The following is a 16,669-nucleotide window of genomic DNA, read 5'->3' on the forward strand; positions in this document are numbered from 1 at the left end:
ATATCCAACCATAAATTTACTCCTCTCCGGCCCGCTGCCGGCTCCAAAGGATGCGTGCTGCCAACTGCAAGCTAATCTCGGCATGCATGCATGTGCAGTGCATATCAGCATCTGATAAGCAGCAAAACCTCCACGCGAAGTATTCCATTTGATTTGTTCTCTGGAGCAGCATGTTGAGTAAATAGTCAATTTTCCGAGTAGATTAATTTACAAAATAATAACTAGCATGATATTGACTAGACTAATGACATACTGATCTTGAGCTAACCTAGCACATACTACGCATATAGTGGATACATCTATGTAAACAAGTAGTACTGCTAGAATAAATACGAACAAGAGGATAAACGAGTCATACCCTCCAATCGGCCAGTTGGCCGTAGCAGCAGCAGCGGCGGCGGCAGAGGCAGTATCCTCTGCCGTCTTCTTCTCGGCTTCCTCGCGGAGACGATCAGCTTCGCTTGGTGAAGACATGGCGATGACGAGGACGACGCGGACGTAGACGAAGCAGACGGACGGAGGCGAGCAGTCGCGTGATCGCTCCCCAAAAACCTAATCGCCCCTCTCCCGTACAGGAACCGGAGAGGCGAGGTTTCGGAGGCCTGCTCTCCCGTCGACCGTGTACGCGGTAAACGGGACGGAGTCGCCGGCGGCAGCAGAAGTTCAAGGAACGAACGCGTGAGGCAGATGTGATCTGATTTCGTGACGGCTAGGGTAGGCGATCGCATGCTTATAAAGGCGGCTCGGGTGGAGAGACGTGGGCCAAGCCCACGTCCGAGTCGGTAACGATCACGATCCGACGTCTCGGATCGTGCCTTGTCCGTTACGTATTCTCCGTTCCTGACCGGCAAAAATAAGCGCGTAGGTATGAGCTCGGCTCGGCTCATTCCCGCAACCCGCGTCGCGTCGCGTCGGGACGAGGCGTGGCGTGGCGAGGCGGGCGGCGGAGGAGGAGTGCGCGAGGGCACCTTCTCTTCTCACTCTCCAATAGCATGTGGAAGAGAGACCCTTATAAAGGGGTCCAAACTCTCCTCCACTAGCGGGGTGGGACTAAACTCCCACCACCTTGCCATGCCACCACCTACATGGGCCCTTGTAGATTTTCTGAAATTCTCTAGTGGGCCTAAGGCCCACCTCCAAATTTCAACAATCCCCCACCAGATCTCAAGGGCACATCGTGTTCCCTCGTTCCAATCACTGTTTTAATATACCAGCATTTCAGTGAAGACCTATTAAGGTTGAGCTTCACCTAGAACAAGTAGCTACACTCCTTTACAACTGAACAATGGACTATGCCTTGAATTGTCAGCTTGGCGTAGAAGAGCTTCACCACAAGTCTTACTAGTACTAGACTGCCGAAGGTGACCCCTCGGGTGGAGCATATTAGTCACACTCCTGGCCTATTCATGAGTTTACTAGAGATCACCCAAACCTCATAGACTGTGACCAGCAGTCAAGCTCATATAGGTGTGTTCCTCCAAAGATCGCTCTGTAGGACAGCATCTTGCTTACATATAAGCTTTAGAACACATTAAGACAGTAGTCATCCTACCATACAGTATCCGAGAGTATTGCATCTCCAACGGAGTGGGTTAGTAAAGTTACTCTCCTCAGTTCACCACTGGCTTGTTTTCCCAGGTCCTACTTCACGGGATCTCCGATCATATAGGTTGGGTTACTACCATGGCAACTCATGTGGGTCTCATACCCATCTCCCTCGATGCACTATCTATCACAACACGTGATAGCCCTTTAGTAAAGGGATCTGCCAGATTCTTAGCCGTTTGGATATAATCCAACGCTATCACTCCGGAGTTTCTCAAACGTCTGACAGCCTTCAATCTCATTCTTATATGTTTGTTGGACTTCATATTGTCCTTTGAACTCTTCACTTTAACAATAACCGTCTGATTATCGCAGTTCATAAGGATAGCCGGAACCGGCTTCTCAACCACAGGTAAGTCCATCAAAAGATCTCGAAGAAATTCTGCTTCGACACCAGATGTGTCTAATGCTGTTAATTCTGCTTCCATTGTCGATCTTGTTAAGATCGTTTGCTTGCAAGACTTCCAGGAAACAGCACCACCCCCAAGAGTAAACATATACCCAGTAGTGGCCTTCATCTCATCAGCATCAGAGATCCAATTCGCGTCACTATACCCTTCAAGTACCGATGGGAATCCCGTATAGTGAAGCCCGTGGTTGACAGTACCTTTCAAGTAGCGCATAATTCTTTCAACAGCACGCCAATGAACATCGCCCGGGTTTGCAACAAACCGGCTAAGTTTGCTCACAGCAAACGCGATGTCAGGCCTCGTTGCGCTAGCTAGGTACATAAGTGAACCGATAATTTGAGAGAATCTCAATTGATCTATAGCTGTGCCTTTAAACTTTCGAATAAGCACACTAGGATCATATGGTGTTTGACAAATTTTGCAGTCTGAATATCCAAAGCGACTCAAAATCTTGTCAACATAGTGGGATTGCAGAAGTGTAATCCCACCCTCATCATCTCTCAACAGCTTGATGTTCAAGATAACATCAGCCACCCCAAGGTCCTTCATCTCAAAGTTTTGAGACAGAAAAGACTTAACCTCCTCAATTACTTTGAGGTTGGTTCCAAATATCAGTATATCATCAACATACAAGCACAATATAACTCCTTCGCCCCCACCATGGCGATAGTATACACATTTGTCAGCTTCATTAACAACGAAGCCAACAGATGTCAGAGTTGTATTAAACTTCTCATGCCATTGCTTAGGCGCTTGTCTCAGACCATATAAATATTTCAGCAACTTACACACCTTTCCTTCCTGACCTTCTATCACAAAGCCATCTGGCTGTTGCATATAGATTTCCTCATTTAGCTCTCCATTCAGGAAAGCCGTCTTAACGTCCATTTGATGAACGAGAAGACCATGAGAGGCCGCCAATGAGAGTAGTACTCTAATGGTGGTCAGTCTAGCCACAGGTGAATAAGTATCGAAGAAATCTTCCTCTTCTTTCTGGGCATAGCCCTTGGCCACAAGCCTAGCCTTGTACTTTTCAATCGTACCATCGGGCCTAAGCTTCTTTTTGAACACCCACTTGCATCCCAATGGTTTGCAACCATAGGGAAGATCAGTGATTTCCCATGTCCCGTTAGCCATGATGGAATCCATCTCGCTACGGACCGCAGCTTTCCAGTAATCAGCATCTGGAGAAGCATACGCTTCTGAAATAGAAGTGAGATTATCATCCACGAGGTATACGAAGAAATCATCACCAAAGGTTTTTGCAGTCCTTTGTCTCTTGCCCCTACCACGGGCTTCCTCGTCATCCTCCTCAGGATTTTCATCATGTGTTTGTTCATAATATTCCATAGGAATGGCAGGCTCAGGAGTTATCTCAGATTCCTGTCTAGAAGTGCTTTGCATATCTCTCATGGGAAATATATCCTCAAAGAATGTAGCATCCCTCGACTCCATTATTGTACCGACCTTCACGTCAGGTACCTCAGATTTCACTACTAGAAATCTATAGCCTACGCTATTCTTAGCGTATCCCAAATTAACGCAATCCACAGTCTTTGGTCCAAGCTTACGCTTCTTGGGAATCGGTACATTGACTTTCGCCAAGCAGCCCCAAGTACGTAAGTACGAGAGTGTCGTCCTTCTCTTTGACCACTCCTCGTAGGGAGTGACCTCATTATCTTTTGTAGGAACTTTATTCAGGACATGACACGCGGTCAATATAGCCTCCCCCCACCATGCCTTGGATAAACCCGATGTATCTAACATGGCGTTAACCAAATCAGTTAGAGTACGGTTTTTCCGCTCGGCAACCCCGTTTGACTGGGGTGAATAGGGAGGCGTCCTCTCATGAATAATGCCGTGTTCCGCACAAAATGAATCAAATTCGTTTGAGAAGTACTCTCCACCACGATCAGACCGGACTCGTTTAATTTTCTTTTCAAGTTGATTCTCAACTTCTGACTTATAGATTTTAAAGTAGTGTAGAGCCTCATCTTTAGTATTTAACAGATACACATAGCAAAATCTAGTGGAATCATCTATCAATGTCATGAAGTATTTCTTTCCACCTTTAGTCAACACACCATTCATCTCACAAAGATCAGAATGTATGAGTTCTAATGGTGCCAAGTGTCTCTCCTCTGCAGCCTTGTGAGGCTTGCGAGGTTGCTTTGCTTGCACACACGAGTGGCACTTAGAACCTTTGGCTAAAGTGAAACTTGGGATTAAATTCAGTTTTGCTAGCCACGACATAACACCGAAACTTATGTGACAAAGACGTGAATGCCAAACTTCAGATTCATTAACACTCGAATGAATATTGTTCACGACTTTATTACAAAAATCTGCTAGAGAAAGGCGGAACAGACCTCCGCATTCATAACCTTTTCCAACGAAAAGTCCATATTTCGTAACTACTACTTTATTAGACTCGAACACCAACTTAAACCCTTCTCTACACAGAAGGGAGCCACTAACGAGATTCTTCTTGATGGCGGGGACATGCTGCACGTTCTTCAGCTGCACGATCCTTCCCGAAGTAAACTTCAGATCGACCGTGCCAACACCAAGAACAGAAGCACTCGCGCCATTCCCCATCAATACGGACCCGCGACCGGTGGCCTGATAAGAAGAGAACAATGACAAGTCAGCACACACATGAATATTTGCACCCGTGTCCACCCACCAATCGGTGGACTGACAAACTGTAAATACAGTAAGTAAATTACCGTACCCAGATGCACCACTTTCATTGTTGCCCACAATCATGTTTGCAGACTTGGAGTCCTGCGCCGGCTTCTTGTACTTGTTTGGGCATTTGTTCGCCCAATGTTCCTCTGAACCACAAGTATAGCAGCCATCTCCCTTCTTATTCTTCTTGAAGGGCTTCTTCCCCTTCTTCTTGAAGTCGGTATTCTGTTGGACAGAGTTCTTTCCCTTGGGCTTGTGAGAATTGAAGTTCCTCTGATGTACCATATTGGCAGCAGAAGAGCTTTCCACCGCTTTTCCATTGGAGTCCTTTGCTCTCGAGTTCTGCTCAACACTCAGATGGCCGATGATGTCCTCTACTGAGAACTCACGCCTCTGATGTTTCAGAGTAGTAGCAAAGTTCCTCCAGGAATTAGGGAGCTTAGCAATTATACAACCCGCGACAAACTTGCCCGGCAAATTGCACTTAAGAACCTCAAGTTCCTTAGCTATGCATATTATCTCATGAGCTTGTTCCAATACAGAACGGTTGTCAACCATCTTGTAATCGTGGAACTGCTCCATAACATACATCTCACTCCCAGCATCGGTGGCCCCGAATTTAGATTCGAGCGCCTCCCACAAGTCCTTGGCAACATGCATATGTAAATATGCATCAACCAGCTTATCTCCGATCACGCTAATGACTGCTCCAAGGAATAGGACGGTGGCCTCCTTAAACATCTTCTCCTGTTCAGGAGTGATAGTTTCCGTAGGAGTGACACCGGCTACCCAGAACACGTTCATAGCCGTGAGCCATAAGGTGGTTCTCGTTTGCCAACGCTTGAAAAAAGTACCGGTAAACTTATCCGGTTTCAGTGCAGCAGCAAAACCATTACTCGAAAAATTCCTACAGACATTAGGTTTTTGGATTGTTGAGTAAATAGGCAATTTTCCGAGTAGATTAATCCACAAAATAATAACTAGCATGGCATTGACTAGACTAATGACATACTGATCTTGAGCTAACCTAGCACATACTACGCATATAGTGGATACATCTATGCAAACAAGTAGTACTGCTAGAATAAATACGAACAAGAGGATAAACGAGTCATACCCTCCAATCGGCCAGTTGGCCGTAGCAGCAGCAGCGGCGGCAGTATCCTCTGCCGTCTTCTTCTCGACTTCCTCGCGGAGACGATCAGCTTCGCTTGGTGAAGACATGGCGATGACGAGGGCGACGCGGACGTAGACGAAGCAGACGGACGGAGGCGAGCAGTCGCGTGATCGCTCCCCAAAAACCTAATCGCCCCTCTCCCGTACAGGAACCGGAGAGGCGAGGTTTCGGAGGCCTGCTCTCCCGTCGACAGTGTACGCGGTAAACGGGACGGAGTCGCCGGCGGCAGCAGAAGTTCAAGGAACGAACGCGTGAGGCAGATGTGATCTGATTTCGTGACGGCTAGGGTAGGCGATCGCATGCTTATAAAGGCGGCTCGGGTGGAGAGACGTGGGCCAAGCCCACGTCCGAGTCGGTAACGATCACGATCCGACGTCTCGGATCGTGCCTTGTCCGTTACGTATTCGCGCGTAGGTATGAGCTCGGCTCGGCTCATTCCCGCAACCCGCGTCGTGACGAGGCGTGGCGAGGCGGGCGGCGGAGGAGGAGTGCGCGAGGGCACCTTCTCTTCTCACTCTCCAATAGCATGTGGAAGAGAGACCCTTATAAAGGGGTCCAAACTCTCCTCCACTAGCGGGGTGGGACTAAACTCCCACCACCTTGCCATACCACCACCTACATGGGCCCTTGTAGATTTTCTGAAATTTTCTAGTGGGCCTAAGGCCCACCTCCAAATTTCAACACAGCAAAACATCGAAACGCCTTTTGCTTCTAAATCCAGTCAAAAGGAAATCACCATAGGAATCAAACTTCGCAGGAACCAAGCATCGGGCTCGCTTTTCAAGCTTTTACATCGAAATCAAAGGTGAAAGCAAGAGACAGACAGAAGAAGACCGCCAGCCTATCTGGCGTGTGCAGGGCGGATATATGCACCCTATCTTTCAGGAAGCATAATGAGTGATTTGCCATTCACCAAGAGCTCATGCTTTCCATGACTCTCCCCATTTTATAATGTAATGCGTCCACGTTCTTTAAGATTTAAGTTTGATTATAAATTTAACCAACGTAAACTACTGTGGCCACCGTTGAGTTTTTGCTTCCGTAACAGTTGCCCATGTTAATTAAATTTATGATTAAACTTAAATTTTAAAAAGCGCGGACGCTTTATATTATGAAATCGGAGGGAGTACCATTTTCTTTTCAGAGTAGTCTTATGTCCCATCAGTGAACAGGCAGGCTCAATCAGGGGCGCAGCACATGCACACCTACATTTGGCATCATCATATACTGCCTTTTGAGGGAAGCATCATTATATTGCTTGCTGATGGTTTCTGGTATAGAATTTCCTCTGGTATTTGTTCTCTGTTGTGGCACAAATTGCCTTCTTTACATCCATGTAAGTAAAAGAAAATTTTAAAGCCGCTATCACGAACTGCAGTTATATTTCTATCTGAAATTATATAACTAACATAATATTAAAACCTTGATATGACCAGTGCAGATATCTCGTCTGACTTTCACCAAATTCTTTGGAAGTCCTGTCATCTGCCAGCAAAATTGTTGACAGGGACACCAGCATGCTTTGACTGGAGCTGCTTTATATAATATTTCGATCCACGTGACAGGTTGATGCGTTTTCTTCTTTGCTCAGGAATAGATTCAATCGAACACTCTGAGAAGCCACGTCGCACAAACCTGCATCGTTTCAAATTAAGCACAAGCAAACATATGAAAAGCTGAATCAATGTCTATTTCCCATGTGATTGATCATTGCACGTCAACATTCACTGGAGTATGTAACAGGTCCAAAGGGCTCTCCAACAAGTTTTCTTCTAGGTCAGAGAGAGATAACACAACCGCATGCGCTATGATACAGGTAACAAGCTCTCCAGTAGAATGGATTGTTTCTTCACCCAATTTTTTTAACCTCGCCAATAGATTTTGGTGGACTGGATTTACAAACCGTGGCCTCAAACATCATGTTTAGTTGTTCCATGCAACTAGTGATAGCAAAAATGTCATTTTTTGTTGCAGAAATAACTTTATTATCTCCTATTCTCTCGTCTACATGAACAAAATGCTGAAGTGGCACCCTCTAAGAAATGGCTGGGGTGTGCTATTAGAGATGTCCTAGTGAAATCATGTGAAAGAAGTTGACAAATCTACAACCAAGAAAGACCATGAAATTTCACTTGGATCATGGAAAGCTTTCTCTATGAAACTTGGGATTTAATAGAGCCTAGTACTTTGAACATCTCTAAGACTGGCATGATATATGTCTGCACTAAGATAATAGAGAGGTGACCATTTTGTCATTGGTCATGGGATATGAAACCTGCTATATACACGCCAAGAGAAAGATATAGGTACATACCAATCGGCTGTCCGTGTAGTAAGCAAGAACAGTTTGCCAAGACCAAGGGATAATGCCTCCTTCTCAATGTAATCTGAAGCATAAACACAACCACAAGTAAAAAAAGCGTGTGATATCATTTCTAGTAGAAACTAGCACCAGCATGAGGGAACTCTTTTAATATTTCTGAGAACACGAGAGAAAAATCGCCAGATTAACATTCTGATTTCTGGCCATCACCATGAGATGGTTAGTAGCAGACTTGCTAGTTAACAAGGAACTCCCTCATCACCATTTTCTTTTATGGTGTTTTTTCCTCCATTTTAATCAGATTTCACGCTATCATCGTCAGAAGGTTAGAAGTACACCAGCTAGTTAAAAAAGGGACTCCCTCACCACCATATTCTTTGATGTGGTTTCTTTACTATCTTTTTTATCTCTTAGAGTTGGTATATGTGTATGACAAATGAGCAAACTGGGCACAGTGAAACATGTGCGGAAAAGCTATGGCTGGAACAGGAACTGCAACAACCAATAAAAAATAGCAAATTTCGCTAAGTCGGCGCTGTCGCTAACAGTTTTGGTTTTATAAAATAACATCCCAGTTTGTTTCGAAAACCAGTCAACTGCATACCTCGATATGGATCCATGAATTTTAAGATTAAACATATTGATGTAAAACATTGCGAATGTTAAAGGTTGGGCTATGGAACATTATCAAGCAGAAACAAAATTGTGTTAACCATGTATTTCTTAGCTATAGGCTATAGCACAGCTCAAGACCACCAGACGTATACTAATATGGGTGAGACAACAAGTCGGTTGCTACTTCCAGAACACCAAAAATAATGCATGTGGCAATGAACTTACCAAGCAACTTATCCCCCAGACCTCTTCCTCGGCATTCTTCAGATACAGCAATCGCAGCAACTTCACCAGATTTGTCCTCGGGAAATGGAAAGAGAGCAGCACATGCAATGACTGAACCATCTCTTTCAACAACATAGAACGAATACAACGCTTCAAGAAGCTGAAGAGACGTTGGAAAAAAGAAACATTTTAGCACTACTATGTACTAACTATGAAGAGAATGAAGCACTTATTATATCAGATTTCTCAAAATCTGAACACACCTCTTTATCTGTTCTTCGCACTAAAACACCAGATTCCTCTAGTGGGTAGATAAGTTTTCTTATGCCAGGAAGATCTTCCTCCGTCGCCATTCTTGTTCCTTCATAAACATCCCTGAAAACATGTGATAGGTAGGACATTAATCTTGACTGTGATAGCTTGTACTAGATTCCAAAAGACATCTTTATGTACAAAGAATACCATGGTGAAATATTTGTTTCAGAAACACGTTTGATATGTATCTTCAGCCTTAAAATATATTATGGATCCATGCTAAACTTGCAAAAAGATCTACTGGCTGCTGACATGAATAGCAACAACATAATAGCTGTAGTGTCTTGGGTGTGAAACACATACTCCCTCCGTCCCAAAATAAGTGTCTCAAGCTTAGTACAACTTTGTACTAGAGCTAGTATAAAGTTAAGACACTTATTTTGGGACAGAGGGAGTAGTTAATTATTTTTTCCTTTACCTTATCAACCAGTCGAAGCCAGCTCACAAGTACATATTCTATTATCAGTATAGTAATACTCTATACTATGTTGAAACTGTTAAGGGGGCAGCCCGGTACTATACCTGGCCAAACGGGCCGTGTCAATCGGGCCGGCCCAATAGCACGCCAGCCCGGCACGAGACAGGCCCGGCCCGGCACGCTCTATTCGTGCTCGTGCTCGGCACGCAGCACGCCTCGGGCATGCCTGGGCCTGGAGGCTGGGCACGCAGGCCGGCACGGCCCGTTTATTTATATATTTTTTTTTCATTTTTTTAATATATATATATATATGCATAATATATGGCCCAATAGGCCCAAAAATAAGCCCATGAGGCTAAAAATATGCGGCCCAGCGTGCTAATTGGGCCAACATGCCGGACCGTTTAATAACCGGGCCGTGCTTGGGCCTGGAGGCGCAGCCCACGGGCTGGCACGGAACGGCCCGATTAGTAAATGTGCCGGTGCACGTAGCTCCCTCTTGCGCAGGGTCCGGGGAAGGGTCCGACCACTCTTTGGGTCTATAGTACGCAGCCTTTCCCTACATTTCTGCACGAGGCTGTTTCCAGGACTCGAACTCACAAGGCAACAGCTTTACTGCTGCACCAACAGCTTTGGGTCTATGTTGAAACAAGGCATCTAATTTCTCACATGCTAGTGTTTCTTCCAGGAATCAAGAATAAGAAAAAGAAAGATGCTAATGAGTTTGTGAGATGCATCCAAGTCAATAGAAGGATAAAGCAGGCATGGGAGCATTAGCTTGCGTACTGGACCTAAATTTTTTGTGTGCAAAGTTTGATTTGTGCATTGTTGGCTTTCAATATAAGCCAGGCCGAACGCCTTTCCACTAAATAAGAAAATGAAAAGAGAGGACGTTAAGAATACCTAGCAATCATTGTCCCAGCACCATCTCTTGTAAACAATTCTAATAGCAGTGATCCGTCAACTGTACCATCTATGATATGAACTCTTTGAACACCACCCTGGCGTAAGGAAGAAATAAATGTATACAATCAAATCTAAGTGATAGAGACTGTCATGGAACTTTGCAGCTTACGCTTCATTCAGAACATGGCTTGAATATTTCACAGCTTGAAGGAATATTTCTTGCTTTATTGGAAGTGTAAACACAAGTATCACATGGCATGTCACCTTCTACTCAAACCACGCTCAACCTCTAATATATAGGTTGGCTTTAGATACCTGGATACTACTGTACTGTAGTCCTCAGCAGGGACATCGACCCAAGCTACAGCAAAATAGTGATGCACTAAGATAGGGTACTCCTTATGTCGTTCAATGTGCCAGCTTTCTCAGATCTGACAACACGTTAGGTGACACTAGTATTGCTAAAACAGGATCTGACAACCGTTAGGTGACACTAGCATGACACTGTGATACTGTAGCAATAGCTACATTCAACAAGAACCACAATGGAGATGGCAAATGCAGAAAACAATGTTGCTACTTCGTGGAGGACACCATTTCAAAAAGAAAGATATGTTCATCTTATGCCCTGTAGAAAACTAGTACTCCCTCCATCCCACAATATAAGATGTTATTACATTGGATGTAAAAAAATATTATATTGTGGGACGGAGGGAGTAGATCTTAAAGCAGAAACAGAATAAAAAATGCCGTGTGGAAGGTACGCCACTTACATGGCATACATAAGCAGCTGCAGCCAACTCCGAAAGATAGCCATTTGACCTGCTTAATCGCTCTTCACCACCAATAGCAAACCCTTGCTCACCAGAACAAATACCATTTCCATTGTTAAAACCCAAACCGTTTTGAAAAGAAGCAGAGTACCCATTAAGATGCCCCTTTCCGTTCAAAGATGGTTCATGGTCCTCCTCATCAACAACCTTGACATAATTTGCAGCAATATCACTTTGCTTAGCACGCTTTCTGATCAACATATCAGCTTCCTCCAGAGACATGAAATGAATGACTCGTCCATTCTCATCAAATATCTGACCGTCCACAACGCAGATAAGTTTATCCGCCTCTATGGCTAAGGCACATGCAGTGGCTACTTCGTAAGTGCTGAATGTTCAAAACAAGGAAAATTAATTTGTTTAGAAGGTTACCCAAAATATTACAGAGAAAAAAATGATGGTGTATTTATTTAGCAATTTTCAAGTAAAACAGGAAACTCACACATTTCTCATATAATATATGCATAATTTAGAGAGAAAATCAATGCAACCATATAATCATTAAAAATTCTTGAAATTGAACAACCGGTGGGAAAAAAATAACATACTTGCAATTTAGAACTTCTCCTGAACTCGAGTATCCCATATTGCTCACAACAACAATGCTATCACTATCAAGCCTTTCTTTTATCCGTGAAACATCTATTTTCTTAACTTCACCAGTAAATCCGTAATCAACACCATGAACTACCCCTCTTCTCTGCCAAAGAAAATTAGTTGCATAAACTCAGTATTGCAGGACCTCCAAGCAACTGAAGTTCAGTAGAAGATAAGAGGTAAAAAGATGTAGAGGAATAAACAGAAATAACACGCAAGGAGGCACATACACTCAAATGCCTAAATGCAGAACTAGATGGATAGGGCTCCCAGTACTACAGCTGTCTCCAATATCAAATATTTTACTACAGCTATAAATATTCACCTTAGCACCAAGGAAATTGCCACTCGCAACATTATCCACAAGACCATGCCAATGACCAATAACACCATGTCTACGGAGGTTTAACATTGGAGGGCCAGGAGAGAGTTTTGCTTCTATTGTTAACCTTATTCTGCCAGCTGCCTCCATTGCAGCTTCTAGTGAATCAGAATCGGTAACTCGGTACTGACCAACATACTTAGCCTTCCTTCCTACAGCAAGTTTCAAAAGATGAGAACATGCAGGAACAGGAAAATACTAGAAAGATAGTTCGAAGAAAAATAAAGCCTGCGTTAGAAAATGCAAAGACAAGAATAGTGAAGAAACTTATTGTCCACATCATCATAGGAGTATTTCCACCATTCCACCCGAGTTGTTACTAAAGTCAATTCATGCCAAATCAGCATTTAGGAAATGTGGAGGAGAAAAGATGAGGGGAGATGGTGAATTTGTTACTCTATGCTCTATGGTGGAAACAGCTTGGCTCCCCAAATAAGACACTAGTAACAAGCATATGGTCTCCTGGAGAGACCCTTGTTACTAAGAAAACTCATCTTGTGGGCTCCACAACATTGAATGTAGTTTAAATTACTAAAAGGTCTAAGTAAGAACCTATTGGAGGGTTTGATACTATTGATGAGTTCAGATATTCCATCTTCCCTTTGCAATGAGCTTAGTAACAAATTAATTGTTGGGGATGCTCTTACCTACCAATGGTCTAATAAGTCGCTGCTTTCATCTAATGTGACTCGTCAAATTCTACATATGTAAGCAGAAGTTTAGTCAACATAGTCCCTGTTTCACAATCACTCTGCAGATCACATTTGGAAGTGTCACGGAAGCTTTGTGGTGCGAAGTGGGGCAGAAGCATGGTTTTCAAGTCGCGCGACTAGTCGTTGAGTTGTCGATGAGTCGCAAAAAAATGTCGACTCTAGTCGCGACTCGCGACTAGTCGCAACTGCAGGCTCGACTTTTTCCGAGTCACTACCCCAGAGCGACTCGGATGAGTCGCGACTCGAAAACCATGGGCCGAAGTGATGAAATAAATGATGTACTTCTCAAAGAGATAGAGTTCACTAGCAAGGTATCATGGTGCTGTTGCAAAATGTGTCCGACTGTGTTTCTAGTCATCCAGCATAGTCAGGTGCTTCAGGAACTAAGCTATCTTTATATTTCTTTTTAGGTACCTTTATATGCTGAAGGTCCCTTAATATTGGTCGTAAACTTAAATAAACAGATAAACCCATAGATGGGAAAGTAAGAACAAATATACAATCGTTAGTAGCATAAGCATGATCAAATATGAGTGACAGAAGACTGGTGTACTACATGTGCAGAACTAACCTCTTTCTGACAATAGTTTGTCAATTTGGACATGTGTTCCCGGAACAAGAACAAAGTTAATGCCAAGACCATGAAGTAGTGAAATATCCTGCATGTGATTGAAAATGTAATATTACCCTAAATAACTAGAAGATGCAAGGAATCCATAATGATGTGAACCTCATGACAGCAAAATACGATAAATCTATGCAGCATAACAGTAGCACCAAAGCTCAGTCACATGAATGGAAAAACAATCCCATACTCCTGCCAGGTTCGCTACTACAAATAATTAGAATTGCTACTAAAAACAATTCCACGGTTCGTCCCCCACGACTAAATGGAAGAATGGCATGCTCTGTCATTCGAAAAATGAACACAAAAATTCAAAACACTCCAGCTAAGTTCAACTTAAGCAATCATAGTACCTGCAAAATGCGGTCCAGGTGTGGCCCCGACACAACCGCGCTGGATATGACGACCACGAAGGTGCTCCCACGATGGCCCCGTATGTACGGCCACGCCTCCCGGAAGAACCCGACGAACTCCTCCCCCGCGTCCGCGGCGCCGCCGCCGCCGCCGCCGCTGGGATGTCGAACCACGCAGCACCGGACGCTGCGCAGACGCCGGCGCGGCGAGGGAAGCCGCAGGCTGCCGGGCGGAAGGCCCCGGGCAGTAGAACCCTGAGCCGACAGCCGCGAGACCCCGCCGGCGAGGCGCGCGGCTGCAACCATAGAGGCCATGTAAGCAAGTGGACCCACCTAGGAACCCTAGGGCTGGGGAATGTGGACTGGGGAAGTGGGGAGGGAAACAGTCCGCGCTCCTACAGTTTGCGACTAGTAGGCTTTTATTTTTTTCTCGAGAATTGCGACGAGTAGGCCGTTGTTTCAGCAAGCGGGTTGGCACCCAGTTGGAGGTCAATATGGCAACGGGGCGGGATGACCGGGGATGACTCCACGTTCCGATCTCCGCCAATTCCTGTACCCGCGATCTCCGAGAAGCTTTGTGGCACAAAACACCTTTCATTTTCGTTAATAACGGATATCCAATATCTGTCAGGTATTCATGAGGATCTCAAAACTGACTAGGATAGGTGAGATTGAAGAGTGTATGGTTGTTCGAAGAGGTGGAAAAAAAACTAATTATGTGAAATATCTAGATATTAATCTATACTAGCAAAAGGGCCCATGCGTTGCAACGGGAGAAAGAAATACCACACGGCACACGCTCTTAATTTATAAAAAATGTCTATAATTTGAGAATTTATAGTTACGATACAAATAAAGATGGTCTTATCCTACAAAAATGCAGTTCAAAATTTCACAGGTCTTCTATTTTAACACGGCTTGCATGTAGATTTAATACGTACAAAGAATCAGTCAAGTGACCTTCAGTTTCATCTCTAATCCTGATTTTGTTGACGTGTTCATTCCCAACCCGGATGAGTACCGGTATGAAAGAAAGATGAATAATGACTTATTTATTAAGATTGCACCCTAGATAGTATTTTTATTAAATGTTTAACAGATAAAATAATATTATATTTAAATTCTACATATTTTTCTAATCAAATTCCATGTATAATATGTTAAATTTGGAGTTACGGTTTAAAAGATATGAGTATTTAAAAAATATATTTAATATATACTACGAGTTTAATGTCATAAACAGTAAAGGTTTTTTTGTAAAATCACCTCGGTGGGTTTTCCGATGAAAGCGATAGCCTCTTTATTATTAGGTAAAGATATTATGCATTTATAATACATATGACATAGTTTTTCGGGTATCTACGGAGTCCTTAGGGGGGAATTTCATCCCCATCCCCGCCCCGCCGGACTAACAGGTACCCGCCAAACAATACCCATGGAACGAATTTGTCCCCTATCCCCGCTCCATGATGGGTAAATCCCCATGGATACCCGTCCCCACGGAGAATATTGCCACCTTGAGTTGGAGGGAACGAGAACCTCTCACTCTGTAATAGGACGTAGTTCACGCTGCACCGTCTATCAAGCATCTAACGATGCTCTCAGAAACTACATCATGCGCCAGCTTTCGCTAGGGTGGAGACAGAAATAAGCGGCACATCGGCCCAGTCCAACGCTCTCACCTCACTCCATCGCCATCATTTAGCTCGAAAAGAAACTACATCGCTATCGTCGGCTCTTGTCTCTCCCTAGGGTTCGCTACGTCGGCGGTGAAGAGCAGTTGCTGCTCCATCAGGGCGCGGCAGGCTAGCCATGGAGCGGCGGAGCCAAGCATTGTCACGTCCAAGGCATGATGTTGCCTAGGCGTCGAGGTGGCAGAGCCAGCCACGGTCGCGTATAGGGTGTGACACTGTTTGAGATGTCGGGGTCTTTGAATCACGGACTGAGGGTCAGTTTTTTTAGCTCTGCTGTGGAAATAAGTTCATGTGAAAATAAGCTGGAAATAAGGTGTTGTGAAAATAAGCTTCGGATAGTAAGCTACCCAATTTTTTCAGTGTGTGTTTTCTCAGCTTATGTGTGATACGATCAGTGAAAAGTCTGCAATGCCCTTCGGTTATATGGTTTCTTCGGATTAAATGATATTGCGCTATTATTCACTATTTTATTGCCCATATGAACATAAATTCTACTTTGAAACACCACAACATGTCATAATCGAACATAAGGAAGATCATTGTCTGGCATATGAATATCATACATGCATCATTGTCTCATGTACGAGTACAAGTACTTGAGAAGAAATACTGAATAAAAAAGATCTTTAAATTATTACATGATTCTCCCAACAAAAGCATACGCCATAGAGTTAACCATCAAGGGAAAATACTTGTCGCAATAGCATCACGGATGGAACCCATAGTACCATCATCAATGGGTGCATAGTGATGAGAAAGGCTCTCCTCATGAGCATAAGATCCACTC

At 44.0% G+C, this 16,669-nt stretch overlaps 1 protein-coding gene across 1 annotated transcript; it reads right to left on the reverse strand.

Annotated features, from left to right (window-relative positions):
- Positions 1 to 7,115: 7,115 nt before the first annotated feature.
- On the reverse strand, positions 7,116 to 14,644 carry LOC123425520 (probable amino-acid acetyltransferase NAGS2, chloroplastic). The gene is made up of 10 exons (XM_045109213.1): positions 14,189 to 14,644; positions 13,782 to 13,869; positions 12,441 to 12,649; positions 12,067 to 12,218; positions 11,459 to 11,846; positions 10,683 to 10,780; positions 9,310 to 9,421; positions 9,047 to 9,206; positions 8,198 to 8,270; positions 7,116 to 7,518 (listed from the first exon to the last, which is right to left on the reverse strand). Exons 1-10 carry the CDS (start codon positions 14,501 to 14,503, stop codon positions 7,365 to 7,367), a joined length of 1,749 nt encoding a protein of 582 aa, XP_044965148.1. The 5' UTR covers positions 14,504 to 14,644; the 3' UTR covers positions 7,116 to 7,364.
- Between the last annotated feature and the right edge of the window lie 2,025 nt (positions 14,645 to 16,669).

Source organism: Hordeum vulgare, chromosome 2H (assembly GCF_904849725.1).
Source record: "Hordeum vulgare subsp. vulgare chromosome 2H, MorexV3_pseudomolecules_assembly, whole genome shotgun sequence".
NCBI lineage: Eukaryota > Viridiplantae > Streptophyta > Magnoliopsida > Poales > Poaceae > Hordeum > Hordeum vulgare.

Bases quoted from the DNA above. Each gene is read 5' to 3' on its own strand.
- LOC123425520 (XM_045109213.1), bottom strand. From the start codon at position 14,503: ATGGCCTCTATGGTTGCAGCCGCGCGCCTCGCCGGCGGGGTCTCGCGG. The intron at 13,870-14,188 runs GTACTATGATTG...AATCACATGCAG, and splicing joins ACCTGGACCGCATTTTGCAG to GATATTTCACTACTTCATGG. The intron at 9,207-9,309 runs GTGTGTTCAGAT...ACGTCTCTTCAG, and splicing joins TGCGAAGAACAGATAAAGAG to CTTCTTGAAGCGTTGTATTC.